This window comes from Salarias fasciatus, chromosome 10 (assembly GCF_902148845.1).
Source record: "Salarias fasciatus chromosome 10, fSalaFa1.1, whole genome shotgun sequence".
Taxonomy (NCBI): domain Eukaryota; kingdom Metazoa; phylum Chordata; class Actinopteri; order Blenniiformes; family Blenniidae; genus Salarias; species Salarias fasciatus.
The window spans coordinates 20,837,279-20,858,513 of record NC_043754.1 but is presented as its reverse complement, the minus strand read 5'-3'; the positions used below and the strand labels follow the sequence as shown (position 1 = coordinate 20,858,513).

General features: G+C 46.8%; 2 protein-coding genes across 2 annotated transcripts; both read left to right on the top strand.

Moving 5' to 3' along the window:
• Positions 1 to 1,040: 1,040 nt before the first annotated feature.
• Positions 1,041 to 5,797, top strand: pwwp2a (PWWP domain containing 2A). The gene is made up of 2 exons (XM_030100660.1): positions 1,041 to 1,985; positions 3,252 to 5,797. Exons 1-2 carry the CDS (start codon positions 1,129 to 1,131, stop codon positions 5,179 to 5,181), a joined length of 2,787 nt encoding a protein of 928 aa, XP_029956520.1. The 5' UTR covers positions 1,041 to 1,128; the 3' UTR covers positions 5,182 to 5,797.
• Positions 5,798 to 8,904: 3,107 nt separating this feature from the next.
• Positions 8,905 to 11,926, top strand: slc23a1 (solute carrier family 23 member 1). Its single transcript, XM_030101395.1, has 12 exons — positions 8,905 to 9,045; positions 9,129 to 9,286; positions 9,354 to 9,442; positions 9,522 to 9,589; positions 9,687 to 9,868; positions 10,002 to 10,122; positions 10,193 to 10,349; positions 10,430 to 10,577; positions 10,650 to 10,755; positions 10,989 to 11,118; positions 11,205 to 11,348; positions 11,574 to 11,926. Exons 1-12 carry the CDS (start codon positions 8,905 to 8,907, stop codon positions 11,924 to 11,926), a joined length of 1,797 nt encoding a protein of 598 aa, XP_029957255.1.
• Positions 11,927 to 21,235: the final 9,309 nt, after the last annotated feature.

Genomic DNA, 21,235 nt, shown 5'->3' with positions numbered 1-21,235 from the left:
GATCCATGTTGGCTCCAGTGGAAAAGCACACTCATGAGGTTCACATAACTGATATAAATTATAGTGGTGGTTTCACTAAATACTTCCTCAGAGCCTCTAGAAAAGGAATTTGGATTCAGAGAGCTCTGGTCATGTATTCATTTTTATTTTTGCAGTAAATAACTGAACATGTATCTTAAACCTACACTAAGGAACTTTTCAACCTTAATAAAACATTTTAATATCTTTTGTGATGATACTTCGACTTACAACTAGTTGAATGACCCCTCTGTCACGGCCTCAGGGTGTCAGTATTGCTTTCACCTGGACTGAACAGCTGTGAGGAGGGTGGTAGGAACCCTGCACACTAAAAAACTCCAAATGTGTGAACTGCTTTACGGCATGCGTCACATCATGATATAACATTGTTTAGCCACCATTAGATTCATTACCTCGTCGCTATCCGTCCTTCGCACAGCCACTGGAAACAAATGAAGGCGAGTTCAGTCCGACAGCATGCCATCGGGAGCAGCAATTTACGACGCCACGCGCCAGTCCTCATGGGAACTGTAGTATTCTTTCAGGCAAAACACTACCGCTTTTGTCCACTGGCGCCGCCAAAATCAATGAAAACTGAAAGTTCCTTAGTGTTGCTTTAAAGTCCAATTAAGAGGGGATCTAAAATCTTTTTAAGTCATTTTAATCATTTTTAAACATAATTGCTTTGCCTAGTAATTACTTAGTTTTTATTGTAACTCGGTTGCTATCTCAGTTTTTTGAAGAAGTAACTAGTAACTATAAATAATTACTTTTTAAAGGTAACTTTTCCAACACTGGTCGCTGACCAGCTGTGTGTTGATTGGTCGTTGATAAACTCTGTTTTAATTGGTCATTGATCAGCTTTGTTTTGATTGGTCGCTGATCAGCTGTGCGTTGATCTTTCCTGGTAATGTTTTTGTGTCTTGTCGCACGCCCTCTGGTGGCCATTTGGATAAAGTAATTCCTCCTGATAAAAGCAGCCAATCACAGAGCGCGCTCTGCAGCGTTTCTTTTGATTGACAGGGCATTTGGCCAATGGCAGTGCGGTGCGCAGTTGGCCGTCTGGTTGGGGGCGGGACAAAGTGATGCTGGGCAGCACAGCGGAAGAAAATGGCGGCCGTGGCTGCAGAGCCAGGAGCTGCGACGGTTCCGACAACAACAACAGCGGCGACAGACGATGAAGGTCCGGTAGGGTCCGGGTCGGACTGCACGGGACTACCGGGAGTCGCACCGACGCCGGATGATCGGTGGGAATCCGGCCCGGTCGCAGAGCAGGAGGGTGGAAGGGACGAGGAGGCCCGCCATGTCGGGCCGGAGCTGGAGCCCGCGGCGGGAAAAGCACCACCGGAGAGCCCCGCTAGCGACGACCCGGTGAGCGTCCTGTCGATAGACCGGTCCGTGGATCGGTTCTCCCCCGGGATGCTGGGCGACCCGGAGGGCGGCGGAAACGTGTCCGTGCAGGAGGCGTACCGCAGCATCCCGCCGGACCCGCAGCCCTCCGCCGTCTTCCTGCACTCCTTCCCGGCGCCGCCGCCCGTTACCGAAGCCGGCCTGTCTCTGGACGAACCGGCGGAGCCCACCACCAATGTCACCACGGACCGGGACCGGGGCTACACGGCCCGGGTGCAGGCAGAGTTACGGCACGCGGAGGACGTCGCGTCGGACGACCCTGCGGACCGGCTGTCGGTCCCGGACGGACCGGACCCGGACCAGGGCTACGGACAGAATTCGGCGGGAGCCTCGGAACCGGCATCCCCGGCCAGCCGGTCCCCGAAGAAGCGGCAGGTGCTGGAGGCGGCCGGGGAGGCCTCCGCCTTAGGGCCGGATCCTGAGTCGCCGCTGCAGGACCTGAGCCCCGGCTCCGAGGTCCGGGTCTCCCTGGACCACGTCATCGATGACGCGCTGGTGGTGTCGTTCCGGCTCGGGGACCGGGTCTTCTCCGGGGTCCTGATGGATGTGTCCAGAAGGTACAGCTCCACTCCGATCACACGTTTAACAGCTGACCAGTCGGTGTGGAGATTAGAGCTGCACAGAGGCCAGAGGAAGTCCTCCTGGGAACCGGTCCTTCCGGGTCCTCGTGCCTTCTCAGAGTAACCCACAATAATCTGAGAATATAACAGAAGAACTGCATTCCTCCAAAGTGTGTTTACCTGTGTTGGTAAAGTTATATGTAAATCGTAATTAATTATTGATTAATAATCCTTTACTTACTTTTCAATAACTTGATGCACAACCGGAATGCATTATTAAGCAAAACAGCTTTCATCCTAATTTTATTCTTTCTGCTTATTTCATCATATAAAACTGAATCAAATGAAAGGGTCATTTTTAAACTTTTTATTAGTTTACATTTATTTTAACTTCATGCACATTGCATCCACCATATTTTGATAAAATAAAATTATATTTCAGCATACTCAAGCATGTAAGATACAATTCTTTTGAATTCTATTACACAAAATAAAATGTAAAAACATAATAATAAAAATTGAGTGAATCTGTCCGGCACCCACACAGTGAAATAGAAAAATAAAATAAGTGGAAATGGGAAACATGTCCTCAACAATGTAGACAGAGACGGTCTTCTTCAGCTCAGTCCTGCTGCTCTGCAGTGTGATTTCATCTGTTCATCAGCTGAAGGCTCCCCAGAAGGGGTTCTGTATGGGCTTCCTCACTGAGTTTATTCCTTGCTCAGGTCTGAGGTGGGAAATTTCACTGTAGATAAAATCTTTCTTCCCATGCAGAGCGTACGGCGAATGCCAATGTCTTTTTCACTTTTTACTGAGTCAGACTCAAAGTAATGAAACTGGTCCTGCTCTCCTGCTCCAGTGTCTGTTCATCAGTACTCATCACGCAATTCATACATAATTGTCATGAAACAGAACAATATCGCAGTTTAGCAAAGCAGCCTGCTTTCAGGAAAGTAACAAGCGACTGGGATCCCCTGCATTATGTTACTTGAAAAAAGTAATCAGATTACAGTCGCGTTACTGCCCACAAGAGGTGCTCACATCTATTTTCAAGCCAGTTTAAAACCAACTTTCAGTCTACAATAAGCCAACTTTGAAGCATGTTAAAACCCAGCTTTATAGTGGTACCTGGTCCCACTCAGTGCCTCTGATCTCTTTACCTGCCAGTTTCACCTCACCTGCCTCAACTCCGAGAGGTTGACTTACTAAGGTTCTTTGTGTGTGTGTGTGTGTGTGTGTGTGTGTGTGTGTGTGTGTGTACAGGTTCGGACCATACGGTATTCCCATCACAGTGTTTCCCAGACGGGACGACAGGAGTCCACCTGCCGTGTCTCTGCAGCTGGTGACCAACGACGACCCGTCCACCAAACAGGAGGTAGAGGAGGTCTCAGCCACGCCCCTGCCCCCCCCTCATCCCTGGACCTCCAAGCCGCCGCCTCTGTTTCAGGAGGGGGCGGCGTACCCACCCCCTCTGTTCATCAGGGACACCTACAACCAGGCCTTACCTCAGCCGCCTCCGCGCAAGATCAAGCGGCCGAAGCGGCGATATCGCTGTGAGGAGCCCACCTCCATCATGAACGCCATCAAGCTCCGCCCCCGCCAGGTTCTCTGTGATAAATGCAAAGGTGTGGTGGCGCCCGCCGGGCAGAGGGAGGCACGGCGAGGCCCGGTAGACCTACGGGGGGAGGAAGCGTCTCGGCGGCGGAAGTCAGCGGACGTACCAATTTCTGCCGAGGTTAAACGCCTGAGGAGTGACGACAGGGTCGGACGTACCGCCACAGACCGCCGCTCATCATCAGGGATGCGAGTGTCGTCTTCATCGTCATCATCTTCCTCCCGTCGCATCCTGAGGGACGTGGCCCCGTCCACGGCCGCCGCCTCATCCAGCCGCATGCGCCTTGGGCTGAATTCGAAGAAGGTTCTGACCAAAGGTTCTGCGGTGGACCGCTCCAAGGCGCGGCAGGCTCTCAAGAAGCTGACGAGGAGCTCTCAGCCGCAGCCGCATCGCCAGCCCAAAGACCAGAATCAAAACCAGAACAAGAGTCAGAACCAGGACCGCACCAAGGCTGTGACTCGGGCAGCCGCTCTGCAGAACCACAACCAGAAGGTCCACTTCACCCGACGTCTGCAGCACCTCAGCGCCGCCCCTGCTGGCTCCGCCTCCCACACCACGCTCCCACCCAGAATGCGCCTCAAACCTCAAAGGTATCGTACCGATGACAGTCAGGCACCAAGCTCCTCCTCCTCCTCCTCCTCTTCCTCCTCCTCCCCACCCAAACAGCCCATTCGCTCCTCGCCCCCTAAAGCGACACTAAGCCCCGCCCTTATATCAGACCCCATCTCTTCCACGCCACCACCTCCTACACCAGCTCCTCCATCACTGCCCCCCTCCTCCTGTGCAGTCACTGCTGCCACAGAGACGCTGAAGGCCCGCCCCCCTGAGGAGGAAGAGGTGGTTCAGAAAGGAGGAGGGGGTGATTGGCAGGTGGAACCGCCGCCGCTGCCTCCTCCTCCTCCTCCCTCTTCCTCCTCCTCCTCCTCCCCCCCATTGGACTCCTCTCACTCAGAGTGCAGCTCTACAGAGACCTGTGATCCCCCACCCGGAGTGCCGCCCCCCTCCCCCCCTCCCCCCTCAGTTCCTCCCCCCTCCTTGCTAGTGCCTCATTGCCCCACCTCTGCTGCTCAAGACACGCCTAACCCTACCCCTCCCAAAATGGACGGCGAGGAGACTGAGGCTGGCGGCGAGGAAGAGGAGGAGGGAGGTGACCTTAAGAGGCGTCGAAAGTCTTCCACGTCTTCCTCCTCCTCCTCATCTTCGTCGTCGTCCTCCGTCTTCTCCAAGTCCGTGTCAAAGTGTCCACTGCCCGACGGCCGCACCGTGTGCGTCGGCGACATCGTCTGGGCAAAGATCTATGGCTTCCCGTGGTGGCCGGCGCGGGTGCTGGGCATCACGGTGGCGCGGCGCGGCGACACCGGGCTGGCGGTGCGGCAGGAAGCGCGCGTCTCATGGTTTGGCTCGCCCACCACGTCCTTTCTGCCGCTCGCCCAGCTGTCACCGTTTCTCGAGACCTTCCAGTCACGCTTCGACCGCAAGAGGAAGGGGCCGTACCGCCGCGCCATCGCCGAGGCCGCCAGTGCTGCCAAGCAGCTGACGCCCGAAGTCCGAGCACTGCTCACGCAGTTCGAGACGTAGCATCGGCTTCTGCGGCCCCGCCCCTCACACATGCCCCGCCCCTGCCAGGAGGTGGGAGGAGCTATGCCCTCAGACTGACACAGTTGTGCAGAAATTCTCGTTTTTCAGTTCTTGTGGGGAATCCCTCTGGGGTGAGGGGTCTTTTTTTTTATCACAGAGGTCTTCAACATCAGCAGGTGTCCGTCAGAAACGGCTTTTAGTTCATCGCCACGGCAACTCTCCAAAAGACAACGGCGTCTTTGGAACCGTTGTCATCAGGCAGATAAGTGCATCCTGAATCTCAGAAACAAATCTTATCATTGTCACAGCACTGGGAAAGCTGTTTGAACCCGCACCTCAGCGCCGCTCGTCTCGCTCACCACGAGTCGCGCTGAGGTGCAGGTTGAAACGTCGCCCCTGTGATGCACCTCGGCTGTTCTCTGGTTTATCCTGTCACTGTTTTTCATGCAGTTCTTCAGTGAAACTCTGGGGTGCGGGTTCTCAGTGTGGCTCTTTGGAGGGAGCGTTTTGATCCCAGATGGCTGTGGCGTGCTGACATGTCACCTGCCGATGAGGAACGGCCACTGACTGAAAGATGTACCTTTTGGTTTAGTTTTGTTTCCGTTTTTTTTTTTTTTTTTTTAAGAAGAAACTGTGAACACAAGTTGTTGTCCAGGCTGAGGCCTGGGGTCCCAAACATGGTCCAGAGGTGAGTGAGAGGAGCCCAGGAATCAGATGTGTTGAGGATGTCTCGTTTTTCCTGTGTTTGAGACCCCCGGGCCTGAGTTCACCCTCAGGCGTACAGGGAGGACAGGTAGGACACACTGACTGTTAGACAGACAGCTGCCGTGCCCTCTCATGATGATGATGATGATGATGACGATGAAGCTGGAGTCTCTTTTTACCGTCTGTTTGCAGATCAGAGATTCTGACCTCCAGTCGAGCTATGTACATGTTTTTCTCCTGTTTGAAATCTCTGAATAAACTCTCAAACTTCTCTCTGAGTCCTCGTCCTCGTCATTTGAACTGTCTCTCTTCCTCTCGTGGTCTCATGTTGGACTCTGCCGCTGCAGGCCTCAGATCTTCTCACCTGCAAACAGATGTTTGGTAAACAAGTCTCCAGAAGTTGATTTCACTAACAAATCATCTGATCACACATCCAAAACTGTGTCTCAGCCGATTCCGCATCCAGAAATATGATTCGGCTCATTCCGCATCTGAAGCTGTGACCTGGCTGTATCTGTGTCCAAAACTGTGACTCAGCTGATTTCATGTAAAAATCCAGCAGGATCCTGATGAGATTCCGCTCTGCAGAGCATGCCTTCCTCTTCTCTGCTGGGTTCGGTCCGTCTAGATCATTATGTGACTGATTTTCCTGTAGTTGTCAGTAACCGATGCTGACCTGAAACATCTCACATTGAATAGATGGGATTATTTATTTCCTGTGACCTCCATCAGTTTATTTCTGTTGGCAAATTATTTAATATTAGTTTGAGTGAGTGACTATGAAGGTTAATAAGAATTACTGTAAGTGTTTGCTTGAATCATGAATCCTACATTTTCTCTCTCTCTGCAGCGCCACGTTGAAGAGTTGCTGACAGAATCCTGCGCAGGGATTGGCCAATAGGCTGTGGGCGGGGTCAGAGCAACTGGATGGGGTCGCATAGACATAATCAATTATTTAAATTAAGAGTATATATTTATAAGAAGAGTAAAATGTATTGGGCATGTTGCTTCAATAGATGCCAAGTTCAAATCAGTGGCATCGCACCTTTTTTCAGGGTCCTCCAATCATCGACTTTGACTGTGGAACCGAGCAGCATCCGGAGCTCTCTTCAGACTATCAATCACAGATGAAGCTCCCCGCTATCTCATCGGCAAACGTATCAGCCTAGCTTAGCACAACAAGCGGGAACTGCCAGATCAATCAGCTGGTTTGTCATCGCTCAGGTGGAGAACCGGAAACATGCACAAGGGCCCTGAGTTCCGGTGGGCTGATTGTGACTGTTGCTCATCCTGATTGGTCGAGCTTTTTACCCTCTGGCCGGGTGGATGCTCACACAGTAAACACTGGAATCATGTGATCAGGTGTGCAGGCCCGAGGCCTTTTGATTGGTGGAGCAGTTTAGATTAACTGAGGATATATTTACGTGTTGTGAGATATTGAGATCATCAGAGAAAAGAAGCATTTATGGGACACATGGGACTTAAAAATATGAATAAAGACGTCCAACTTTAATCACTGTTTTGTTTCCCAAGTTAATGGAATTCACAATGAAATAGATCAATAAATCATCTGCAACTGAAGCCTTTTTCTATCTATGCCTGAAAACAGTCTCAACTGGTTTGATCTATTCGCAATTGATCTCTAGCTGTTTAATCTTCTCAATTGATCTGTTCTGAACTGACCTGGATCCGTTTAATCCAGTCTGAACTGATCCAAACCGGTTTGATTTGGTCTGAACAGGTCCGTACCAGTTTAATCCATTCTGAACAGTTCCGAATCAGTTTGATTTGTTCTCAACTGGTCTGACCTGGTCCAAACCGGTTTGACCTGGTCTAAAACTGATCCAAAGCGGTTTGATTTGGTCTGAATTGACCCAAACTGGTTTAATTTGGTCAGAACTGATCCGAAGCGGTTTGATTTGGTCTGAACTGACCGGAACTTGTTTGATCGGGTCTGAGGTGGTTGTGACTGTTTTCCACAGGTGTTTTAATGTCTTTGAACGTTGAACATTCTGACTGTATTATGATGATGAAAATGATGCAATAAAAAAAGGCTGCATGTGTGAACCAGTTCGTGGTGATCATTCAGTCCTGACAGTCGTCACAAAATCAATAAACAGGGTGACGTATCCGTGGCCACTGGAACGTGTGTCCATTAACGGGTGATCAGTGGGGGGCTAGTTTGTGTTCCTGAGGTCACCGATTAATATCCGCTGAGCCAGCGAGACACACCTGGACAGGTGAGTCACGTGCTATCGTGTCCTTTTACTGACGGCACCCAGTATATGAGGCCTGACCTACTTTATGGAGCTGCTCTAAACTGTTTTTATCTGAGGCCCATCAGATCTCTGAACTCCAGTGTACAATAATTAGCCCAGCAGAAGTGCAATATTACCGGCGTTGGTTGACCTATTGTAAAAACAAATTGACCTAGCACACTTTAATGAAGGTTAAGCTTAGTTATTCCTCTGGACTTCAACCCGGGCCGCTCTTTCTCTGTCCGGCCCCGGCTGTATTTTTCTTTGTACTCGATCGACCACAGCAGTGTGACTGCAGCCGGTAGAATGGAGGACACGCTTCAGGTAAAACTGCTTGTTTGTTGTTTTCTGTCTCTGCAATTAGATTGTTACACAAAACTCTGTGTTCAAGACAAGTTTTCAGGAGTGTTTATAGGCATTTTTTTTTAATGAGTGATATTAAACAATGGTTTTATAAATGTTCAGACTAGTGGTTTCTGAAGGTGGTGGTTTTACTTAATGGTTTCTGCCTTTTTCAGCCATGTGTCTAGTGTACAGAGATTTTTTTTCCCCTATTCTAAGAATTTTTGAATGAGAGTTGTTGATGGTTATATCCACAGGTATATTATATATATACAGGTGTATTATTTCTTTGTACTCTGTACACCGTTCACCTATCTGTTTAAGCACAAGAGCCAGATCTTTAAAGACATTTAGCATGATGAAGAGACATGTCCTTTCCAATCAGAGGCAGAGTTACCCGCCAGAGCAGCCATATGCCATGAATGACAAGAGGAACATTCCAATGGGAGAAGACAGACAAAATGACCAGCCAACCGAAGGGCAGGTGGCAGGATCAGACATGATTTATACCATCGAAGATGTGCCTCCTTGGTACCTATGTATCCTGCTGGGACTACAGGTAAAAACTTTGATCATACAAAATCACAATGGATTGCTGTTTCATAAACTTGAATTATTAGGATGTCTCCTGTCCGTTCACAGCATTACCTGACGTGTTTCAGCGGCACTGTGGCCGTACCTTTTCTTCTGGCCGAGGCCATGTGCGTTGGCCGAGACCAAACCACAGTCAGCCAGCTCATAGGGACCATCTTCACCACCGTGGGTCTGACCACTCTCATCCAGACCACCGTGGGAGTCAGGTGAGGCTGGAGGGTGAGCAGAGGGGTGAGGCTCGAGGATGAGGCTGACATGTGTCTCTGTGTTCAGGCTTCCTCTCTTTCAGGCAAGCGCATTTGCTTTTTTGATTCCTGCTCAGGCGATTCTCAGTCTGGATCGATGGAAATGTCCCCCTGATGGTGAGAGAGAGACAGAGAGCTTTCGTATTTGTTCACATGAACAAGCCATGAAAATCATGTTGTTTTGTTTGTGTGTCAGCTGAGATTTATGGCAACTGGAGTGTTCCGCTGAACACGGCGCACATCTGGCAGCCTCGCATGAGGGAGGTATGTGTGTGAGAGAGAGTGTGGCAGTGTCCATGTCATGTATTATCTCCTCTGAGTGTTTACTTTTGTTTGCTTGCTTGCTTGTCTGTCTGTTCAGATACAGGGAGCTATCCTGGTGTCCAGCGTGGTGGAGGTCGTCATCGGTGTGTGTGGATTACCGGGCCTGCTGCTGGAGTACATCGGTCCGCTGACCATCACCCCGACCGTCTCGCTGATCGGACTGTCTGTGTTCACCACTGCTGGAGAGAGAGCCGGGTCCCACTGGGGTCTGTCAGCACTGTGAGGCCCCCTGAAAACACTGGACACACATGAAGTCACCTGATCTCACTCGGCTTCACATAAGATACCTGAAAATTGAATCAACTTGAACCAAAACACATCCAAATGGAGCTGTCCTCTCTCATGCCCACAGGTGTATTCTGCTGATTGTGTTGTTTGCTCAGTATTTGAGGACAACATCCCTTCGAATTCCGTTCTACAGCAGGGGAAAAGGCCTGACGTTCACCAGGGTCCAAGTCTTCAAGATGTTTCCAGTAGGTGTGAACACACAGAGATGGCGTTAGAGCGTGACGTCTGTATCTGATGTCTGAAACGTCCCGACAGATCATCCTCGCCATCATGCTGGTCTGGCTGGTTTCTTACATCCTCACTCTGACTGACATGCTGCCCAGTGACCCCCACCGATATGGACACAAAGGGCGCACGGACGCCCGCGGAGATATCATCACCTCAGCGCCCTGGTTCAGGGTTCCCTACCCCTGTAAGACACTGACACTGACTCGCCACTGTGATGATGAATGATGATGATGATGAAGCCTCCGTGTCCCGGCTCCCTGACAGGTCAGTGGGGGTTGCCGGTGGTGACGGTTGCCGGGGTGATGGGGATGCTGAGCGCCACGCTCGCTGGCATCGTGGAGTCGATTGGAGATTATTATGCCTGTGCTCGTCTCTCTGGAGCCTCGCCACCACCAGTCCACGCCATCAACAGGTGAGAGCAGGACGCTCGGAGCGCTGTTCTGCCCCACGGCTCTTTGTTTATTTATCTGTTTGGGTGTTTCAGGGGGATATTCACAGAGGGTGTCTGCTGCATCATAGCCGGTCTTTTAGGGACAGGGAATGGCTCCACTTCCTCCAGTCCAAATATTGGAGTCCTGGGCATTACCAAGGTAACAGCAGAAATGTGATGGCTCATGAGGTCAGTTAATAAGGTTTCTTTACAAGTGCTGGAGACTGCAGCAACAACAGAAGTTATTTCTCACGCTCCAACCTTTCTAGAACTGAGAATGGATGTTGAGGTGGTGTTTTATGTTTTGTTCTCTGGTGGTTCAGTCGGTTCTCCTGTAAACAGCTGGGACCTGCAGCCTCTCAGATGTGTTTGATTTGTGGAACCATTGTTCAGGTGGGCAGCAGGCGGGTGGTGCAGTACGGAGCCGCCATCATGTTCCTATTAGGATCCATCGGGAAGTTCACAGCTCTGTTTGCATCAATCCCAGACCCCATCCTGGGAGGGATGTTCTGCACTCTGTTTGGTGAGTATACGGCGTCCTGGTGAAATCACACCGATGCAGGTGTGCCGATGAAGTCACACTGATCCAGATGTGCTGCTCTCTCTCAGGTATGATCACTGCTGTGGGTCTGTCCAACCTGCAGTTGGTTGATTTGAACTCTTCCAGAAATCTTTTCGTTCTTGGCTTCTCGATGTTCTTTGGTCTGACATTGCCGACGTTCCTGGACACACACCCTGGCTCCATAAAGACAGGTGAGTCCACTTGTGAATAAAGTGCAGCTGTCAGACATAGAGCTAAACAGAACTGACAGCTTGAGGCCTGAGAGTGATCGATGTGGCAGATCTGACTGATGCAGATCAAAGATTCATGGCGGGTCACAAAGCTCTCTGGATTTTAATGGGTATAACTTTTCTGTCTTAAAAGAAAAACATTGGGGATTGTTGGTTTATCCTACTAGTCTGTGCTGTTTCTTGCAGGAGTGGCAGAGTTGGATCAGATCCTGACGGTTCTTCTGTCCACTGAAATGTTTGTTGGAGGTTTTCTGGCTTTTTGCCTCGATAACACCATACCAGGCACAAGACGGGAGCGAGGCCTGATTGATTGGAGCTCTGCATCCTCTGCTTCCTCATCCTCCTCCTCCTCTCCTTCCTCCTATGACTTTCCTATTGGCATGGGTGTGATCCGAAGGACCTCCTGGCTTAAATGGTTTCCCATCAGCCCCACCTTTACAGGTTTCCGTAGATCGGACGACTCGCTCCCTTCAGAAGGGGAGGTGTGTGAGGAGGGAACTTATGAAATAGAAGAGAACCTTCCCAGCACCAAGGTGTGACTGCGATGACCTTTGTGATGTTATTAGCCCAATAATGATAGAGCCTTCATGACTGATGATTTATGACACGTTTCTTTCCAGTCACATGTACGGTGTAGTATGTGAACAGGGTACTCAGCAGTCTGTGTTGTGTAATGCGTAGTGATTTTTTTTAATCAAGTTTTTAATTTTTACTTGGTACATGACAATCATACATCTTCACTGCTGACCAGTAGGACCTTTACATGCAAATAAAAACCAACAACCCTACAAGTTGTGAATTTTGCTTCAAAGAGAGAGAAAGAGAGAAAAAAAGAAGTGTGTAGTGATTTTATGTAAACTGTATTATGAAGTGTGTAGAGTGTTTTTTATGTATTACATGGCATGCATCATGAAGTATTTAAACTGATGTCAACCAATACATTTTGTTGAAAATATTGTTTTTCTTTCTCATCGACTCATTTGACAACTCTCCTGCATGCTAATAAAGATGCAAAGGCAATGCTGTTTTTTGTGTGTTATTATTATTCGGGCCTGGAAGTACCCCAAAAATGGCAATGTCTGCTTTGAATGGCTTTTTTCCTCAGCCAATTTCCTTCCTCTGGCTGAACTCTCTCCATATATCCGGGCAAATTCCTCTACACCTCAATTCCCCTCCCTCCGCTGGGGGTGGCTCCTTCAGACGTACAGGCCAGGTGGCACCCTGTTGTGCTCAGCCCCAAACCCTAAACCGGGCCAGGGTCTGAGATATATTACAAAACAAAGAACAAAACAGACAGACAGACAGACTGCAATATCTGTCTGTCTGTTTTGTTCTTTGTTTTGTTTTAGCATTTTGTTCAGAATTTCTGGTTTTGTTTGTTTTGTTGACCTTGAGTTCAGATTTTGTCTTATTCATTCTTGTTCCGTTTATCTTCAACTTTAGTTTTCTTGGTTTTGATTTATTAGGGATTAGTTTCTTTTGAATTATTGCCTCTGTAAAACTTCATTTGATTAATATTAAGGTTTATTTTAATGCATTTCGGAAAACGGTGTCCTTTTTTCCACCATTTTTTTTCCCTTTATTTTTTATTTATATTTCAGTTCCCAAATTGAGCTGCCAGACTCAAGAGGTGATAGACTGTTCTCCCTGGTGGTGGTCCCTTCACTTTGCACAGTGGTGTGTCTTTTCTTCCTTTGTGTGGTAATTTTTCACAGAGTTGACCTTTACTTTTCTTTGTTGTTACTTCCTTGTGACTCTTAGCGCAGCTCATCGTGTGGTTGAGTGGAACGAGAGATCCTAATAAACCTGGGACACTTCAGCCAGTGCACCCCGTCCATTTACCAAATATATATATATGATTTCCCTCTAGCCTTCTTTTCCATGTAGGTTCTTGGTCACTCCAGCTGCTCATGTAGCCTATCTTGTAGCCTGTAGAGTAGGGATTCCGATCGTACTTTATTATTATTTAGCCTTGGCAAGCAGGAGGTTGTTGAGTTCCCCCAGGACGTCACGATCTTCTCTCTCAGGTCAGCTGTCCTCATGTTAAGCTGCTCTGTTATTTGTGTTTGGTACCAAATTTCATTATTATTTGGGGGTGATGTGGGTGAATCTCAAGAAAGAGCTGCCCAAGAAATGCAGAAAGCTGTCAATAACTGAGGCACTGGAGACTGCTAAGCAAAGACTCACAGCCCTAGCTACAGGTAAAGAGATACACGAGAGAAGTTGAGACCAGGAAAATAAACAGGGTGTTCTTCAACAGTCCAGCTAAGGTCTACTCTCAGTCGCAGGGTAGTAAGACCACAGCAAACCCACCCAGGGCTGAGACTGAGCAATACTGGCAGAGTATCTGGGATAAAGAGGTGTCACACAACACCAATGCCCAATGGCTGGCAGGCTTGCAGGCAGAGCACAGCAACCTCCCAGAACAAGAGCCAGTATAGTAATTACGGCAGCAGATGGACAGGCAAGAGTGTTCAAAATGAAGAGCTGGACAGCTCCAGGGCCCGACAAGATTCATATCTACTGGCTTAAGAAGCTAACTGCACTCCATGAACGCCTTGCAGCACAAATGAACCAGCTGCTGATATCAGGGACCCACCCAGAGTGGCTAACCCAAGGTCGAACAGTCCTCATCATGAAGGACATTACCATCAAATTACCAGCCAAATCATCACCACATGGAAACTCCTATCAGGCATCATAGCAGCCAAGATAAGTAGGCACATGGATTAACACATGAGTAAAGCACAGAAAGGGATTGGCAATAACACCAGGGACAGGGTTGGGGAGTAATGGATTACATGTAACGGCGTTACGTAATCAGCATACAAAAAAATTGTAATTGTAATCCGTTACAGTACACGCAAAAAATATGTAATCTCGTTACAGGTACTTCTGATAAAAACACGAATTACTGAGCGGGATTACTTTTGAAAATCAGACGGAATCTAGCGGCAACAACACACATCCGCGCCGTACACAGACATTGTGACACTTTCTGATACTTTACAGCACTTTACGGCACAAACCGCCACATCGTAGATCTCTAAACAATAGACACCGTAGATATATAAATGATGGACGCCGCATCGACCGTTGTCTTGGAGCAGCCTCCCGCTCTACTGATATGCTGAACCGTGAATCAAACAACCGGCGCTGCCATGAATTTTACCACCTGCTGCTGGAGTCATGGCTGCTCCCAGGGAGAGAAACTCATTCTATGGCTGGAAATGTAGACATTTTGTATTTCAGTCAGAAGAGGCCAGAACTTCTCTGTATAATGTAAATCCTGCCTCCAGCTGTGAAAATGTTCTCAACATTCAGGAACTCATCAAACCTGAAGACACATCTACAGGTATGATACACACCTGAACTCACAGTGAAGCTAAAGTGTAATTAGCCTGCTAACCTGTCAGTAACCTGCTGCTGAGAACCACAGCCTCACCAGGCTGAACTCGGAAGAATCTGATGGAGGCAATAATATCTTCAGCCTGTATGGAGGATTTATTGGCGACTGCATGTTTCCTTCTGTCACTGAGGAATAAATGAAATCCGAACTCTTGAAAAAATACTTTGCGTGGCCGACCTGAACACAAAACACTCCTCACTACAGCAGTACAGCTACACAGCAGATTGAGTATATAATATAATAAGTATATACTATCTCTTAACACTGTCAATGCGGCACCTGGTGCTGCTGCTGGACTGTAGAACTACTAGAGGAACACAGTCTGAACTGATGGTTCTGATCCTGAGTCAGAAAGAAAGAAAGTCAGATTCTCAGTAGGTTTAGAGGATGTCATGTTGTTGGTATTAATTGGGGCTGAGCACAGAGTTCAGCAGAGTTCAGAACACTCAGAGCATTTATTAGTGTTTAGAGCTGTAAATACACTGTGAAGATGACACAGTGTATTTGTCTTTATTTTTTATGTTTGCTGGTGAAGTAATCTAAAAGTAACTAAAAGTAATCTGGTATATTACTTTTTAATTGACGTAATTAGAGTAAGTTACTGATTACATTTTTGACAAGTAACTTGTAATTGTAACAGATTACAATTTAAAAGTAACCCTCCCAACCCTGACCAGGGATGACAAACACCAGCTACTGGTTGACAGGGCAATCGCCCAAGACTGCAAGGCCGGCAGCACCAACCTGTGCACTGCATGGATTGATTACAAAAAGCCTCTGACTCAATGCCACACACGTGGATACTGGAGAGCTTGAAACTGTACAACATCAACAGGACTCTAAGGAGCTTCATTCAGAACTCAATGGGGGCTGTGGAAGACCAGTCTAGAGGCCAACTCAAAGCCAGTGGCACAGATGAGCATCAAATGCGGCATATACCAAGGAGATGCCTTGTCCCCCCTGCTGTTCTGCATAGGCCTGAACCTCCTCAGCCAGATCATTACCAGGAGCGGCTTTGGTTACCAGTTCAAGATTACATGGATGACATCAAACTGTATGCCAAGAATGGCGTGACATTGACTCCCTGATTCACCTCACCAGGATATACAGCAATGACATTGGGATGTCATTAGGACTAGATAAGTGTGGACGAATGGTATCTAGAAGAGGCAAGGTGATCACAACTGATGGAGTTGAATTACCCGAAGGGAACATAACAGATGTGCAGGACAGCTACAAGTAATTGGGGCTCACACATGTAAATCGTAACCATGAGGAGGCAGCTCGAAAGTCAGCCACAGCCAAATACCTACAGAGAGTAAGACAGGTCCGGAAGAGTCAGCTGAATGGCAAGAATAAGATCCAGGCCATAAACACCCACGCCCTACCAGTAATCAGAATTGGCCACTGGAAGAAATGCAAGCCACTGATATCAAGACAAGAAAGGTCCTTGCAATGCATGGAGGGTTCCACCCTAAGTCCAGCATACTGAGGTTATAAACAAAGAGAAAGGAGGGAGGCTGAGGACTAGTGAGTGTCAGAACCACTATCCACAAGGAAACGTCACGACTCCACGAGCATACCAAGAAGATGCCCCCCAGTGATGATCTGCTAAGTCAGTGTTTCTCAAACTTTTTAAACCAAGTACCACCTCAAAACAAATGAGGCTTTCCAAGTACCACCATTATGACCAAGGTTAAAATAAATAAATAAATAAATAAATAAATAAATAAATAAATAAATAAATACGCTTTTCAAATGAAGATAACACCCACAGGAAGCAGGTATATTTCTCATAGTCCTGGTCTTTATGTTTTTGTTTAATCTGTCAGCCACAGTTAGCAAAGGCATAACACTAGAACTGTCACACACAAAGGGGCAACTTTCCCTCTCACTTACATCCTCACTCTCTCTCCCTCTCTCTCTCTCACACGCGCCTGCGAGCACTCATGCAGCGTTGTTTGTTGCTAACGCTAGCAGATGCCGGTGACGCTTCGGCTACGCTGCCTACTTAGCCACCTGATAGCCCTCATGTTCGTTTCACTGTCGTCAACTTCAGTTTCAGCAGGGCTGCTAGTTGTATTCTCTTACTGTTCTGCACTTCTTTTCCTCATAGCTCCTGTTTGGAGCCACATTTGTAGAGTTTTTGGACCTCTCATTACACCTCTGCACCCTCATGACGGTGAAGCTAAGCTAGTTTAATCGTCGATGACGTATGTGCGCGCTACTACGTGACTGAACGTGACCACGTCGCAGTCCAACACATTATATTGGAAGAGGAAAACTGAATGTGAATTACAGTGGATTTGACGTGTTTTAATTTGAAATTATTATGTATTTTGGTGGTAATATTTGTTTCTGAAAGTTTTAACTTTTAACTAATCTTCAAAGAATATATACATTTCTGTGATTCCTCCGCGTACCACTAGAGGGAGCTCACGTACCACAGTTTGAGAACGGAGGTGCTAAGTGAATGCCTCAGACATCAAAAGTCCAGTACGGAGGAGCCAGAGGAGCTATCATGGACAGACAAAGCCCTGCATGGCATGCACCGCCCACAAATTGAAGAAGTTGCTGACATTGGGAAAACATACCAGTGGCTTGAAAAAGGCTGGACTGAAGGACAGCACAGAGGCACTAATCATGACTGCACAAGAACAGGCCATTAACACAAGATCAATAGAGGCCGGGATCTACCACACCAAACAAGACCCCAGGTGCAGACTGTGCAAAGAAGCCCCAGAGACAGTACAGCACATCACAGCAGGGGGTAAGATGCTGGCAGGCAAGGCATACATGGAACGGCACAACCAGGTAACAGGCATCGTGTACAGGAACATATGTACCGAGTATGGACTGGAGGTCCCAGGGTCAAGATGGGAGACACCTCCAAAGGTGGTCGAGAACAATCGAGCCAAGATCCTGTGGGACTTCCAGATCCAGACTGACAAGCAGGTGATGACCAACCAACCAGGCATAGTGGTGGTGGATAAACAACAGAAGACAGCTGTGGTGATAGATGTAGCAATCCCAAGTGATGGCAACATCAGGAAAAAGGAGCACGAGAAGTTGGAGAAGTACCAAGGGTTGAGGGAAGAGCTAGAGAGAGTGTGGGGAGTGAAGGCAACAGTGATACCAGTAGTGATTGGGACACTGGGGGCAGTAACCCTCAAGCTGGGAGAATGGCTCCTGCAGATACCAGGAACAACTGGTTGGTTTTTTCCTAAAGTAAAATTAAATAAACACAAAAGTTGTCACGCCACATGGACATGGTGTCAGCACTATGTTTAATGTCCAGTAGCCTTGAAGGTGGGAGTAAGACCAAAACATGTGTGTCATGTTTGCCGGTGACCTGTTGACAACTATTAGAAGCATCAGTGGCTTGAGGATATATTTTGGAGGGTTTAGAGCTGGTAAAATATATATCTGGTGTTGAAGCCTGGAACTTTTTGTCTGTCTGCCCCGAGTTCTTTGATTCTTGACTGAGTATGAAAAATACCAAACATCTGACTTGAGATTAGCTATTAGTATTTTCAGGTGTAATGTTCAGCACTGGCTCTAACTGAGAAAACCACGCAGGACAGTCGCTTGAGTATTTTGCCCTGGAAGGATCCTGATCTTTCATGTAACAGACCTTTTGTTCCATTTTCAATTGGACAATTTGGTATACTCATCTGCCAAGCAAGAGCTGATCTCATTTTCAGGGATGTTTCAGGCACTGTGTGAGTGTTGTCTCTGGAACATGTTGGTATATTCACATTTTAACAGAATACCTTAGAAGTTTCTGAGGCTTGGTACCAATGACACACAGGGGACCTGATGTGCAGCTGATACAACTGTTCTTTTACTTCATCCTGACAATAGTGACAATAAAAGTGTGTCCCCCAACAGTGGACAACCTCAGATTGTATCAAACTTAGCTTAGCGAAGGATGTGCTGTCATTTACTCGAACTAATGCATCCTCCCAGACATCATCGTCGATGGCTATTCTGGAGAATATTATAAACATAAGAGTAAAAAGAAAACTGCTTTTTACTTGGATAAAGAAAGCACCATGGGTCTGTACCACCAATTTCATTCATGAATGATAAGATTGCTTTAGCCATTTTAGAGAGGGAATCACTGCTTTGGATTGATCTATCCAATAGTACAATTAAGGTCATCCCCCAAAATTAAGTAGTAAGACCTTAGATGGGTTAACAAGATTAATCTCCCAATAAATACCTCATCATCCTAATTGAGCGCATAAAGATTAACCAATAACCACAGCAACATTGCACAGGAAACCAGAAACTATCACAAATTGACCTTGGGGGTCAGCCAGAACTTCAGTTGGTCTAAACTGTATTTTTTTCTGTGTGTATTAAAATAGCTGTATCCCTTGCTTTATTAACGAAATTGGAGTGGAATTAGAGAATTTCAGCACAAACCAACTTTGAATCCTCGTTGATACGACTTTACTGTGTCAGGAGGTAACTTCAGTTTTGTTTATTGTGACACACTCAAACAGTTCATATTACACTCTAAAAAGTAACTCAGAGGAGCTTTTAACACCACTTGATTTAATACATGGATCCAAGTAAAAAATTGTAATTAGTTGATTTTGATAAACCTTCTAAGTTCCAAACCTATTTTTTTCAAGTTATGAAAAAGTTATGTTCTTAATTACATCAACTTAATTTTGCTTGCAGTTTGAACTCAAAATTCATTGTTGATGGGTTTAAAACAAAATTCAAGTTGTTATAACTTCACAAACTTGGCTTGATAATTTGATTTTGTCAACGTTGACTTCACAATTTTAAGTTCCCTCTCGCCACACAACATGCCTGGACAAGTTCGACAGTGGGTTAGCAGGATGAAAAACCTCGATGCAAGCAACATTTCATGGTGAGTAAAATTTATTTTTAATAGTTCTAGTGGGGTCAGGACACCACATCGGCATGGTTAGTGTTGGTCACAGCATAAAGGAAACAGGCTCTTTGAAGAATTTAACAATGATGATGGTGGTGCCGCAGTGCATCATGGGAGTTTGGGAGGAGATATTCAAGATTTAAACATTGATTTCATTATTTATTTCGATGTTCTGATGTTAATAGTGTTATTGGTAGTTGTGTTTGGTTGTGTTCTTGTTCAGTTAATATAAATAGTTAAGTTACTTTTTGTGTCAAACCTGGAATGAGAAGTATTGAGCATTTAATCTGCCCCTGGTACTACTCAAAAACTCATAGAGTTCAACAGAACAGTTCTCAATTGCCTCTGGGCTTATTAGTAGCCTGATACTGCCTGTGCAGAATCAGTCCACAGTGCCCACGACAGCATCATATTCCCAAATACTCACAACATTAAGGTTCAACAGAAACTGGCCATTTTAACAACTTAAAAGTGGGCAGCCAATTTATTTGAGTTATCAACTTAAAAAATCTTGCATTTATTAAAGGGGCTGTATCATGTTTTTTTTAGCTAGTCCAAACCCTAGAAATTGCATTAACATGGTAATAGTTTATTTTTGGCGCAAAGGAAAAGTCATTTTGTGTGAAATAAAAGATTTTCTGGGGTTAATTCTGAAACCCGGAAGAGAAAACGCTCCGTTTCACTGAAAATCCCGCCTCTCCCCCTGTGGACTTTGACTGACAGCGTACTTCAACCAATCAGTGCTTCGTTAGCGTCTCTAAGGGTTAGCTTTAGCTCTTTAGCTCTCGCTTCTCTACACGTAAATACACGCGAAAACGTCTTTTCCTTTTAGAAACTCACCAAGCGCAGATCCTTCAGACTCTTGCTCTTGCTTGACTGTTGCTTTCAGACGATGGTTAAAGTTTATCTCCGCAATCAGAGTTAGAAAAAAGCGGCAACGCTGATTGCCGAGGGCCTGTGGGAGGGGGGCTCAGGGGAGCCATCTTCTCCGTGTGACGTGAACGTGGGAAAACAGAGCGTTTTCACGGGTGCGGGAGGGGCACGGAGGAAAAAAATGCTTTGGGGGTGTTTTTGGTGAGTACATAGCCATATAACAAGGTTAAAACATACAAAACGTGAATTTTGCATGATACAGCCCCTTTAAGTAAGCAGTACCTAAAATGATCTTTGACTGATGACAAAAAATGAATTTACTCAAAGTAATATAGTTTGTTGATTCAATGTAATTTCTGAGGTTGCCATAACTTAAAAAGACTAATGCAAACTGTTGCGTTGATTTTTTTTTGTTGAGTCTAGCCATTTCTTTTTAGAGTGTAGGCATGTTTATATAGAACCAAAAATCCTCCTTATAATCAGATTGTAAAGTGAAGCGGATGGTAACCGTGTCAAACAAACACCTGAGTGGATCCGCTTGACTTGGAGCCGATTATATTTCGGATCCGATTGTGCAAGGTAGTCTACGCCGATCCATAATCCGCTGCGTGTCTCGTATAAACAGGACCTGACAGCAGAGCGGATTATACAGGG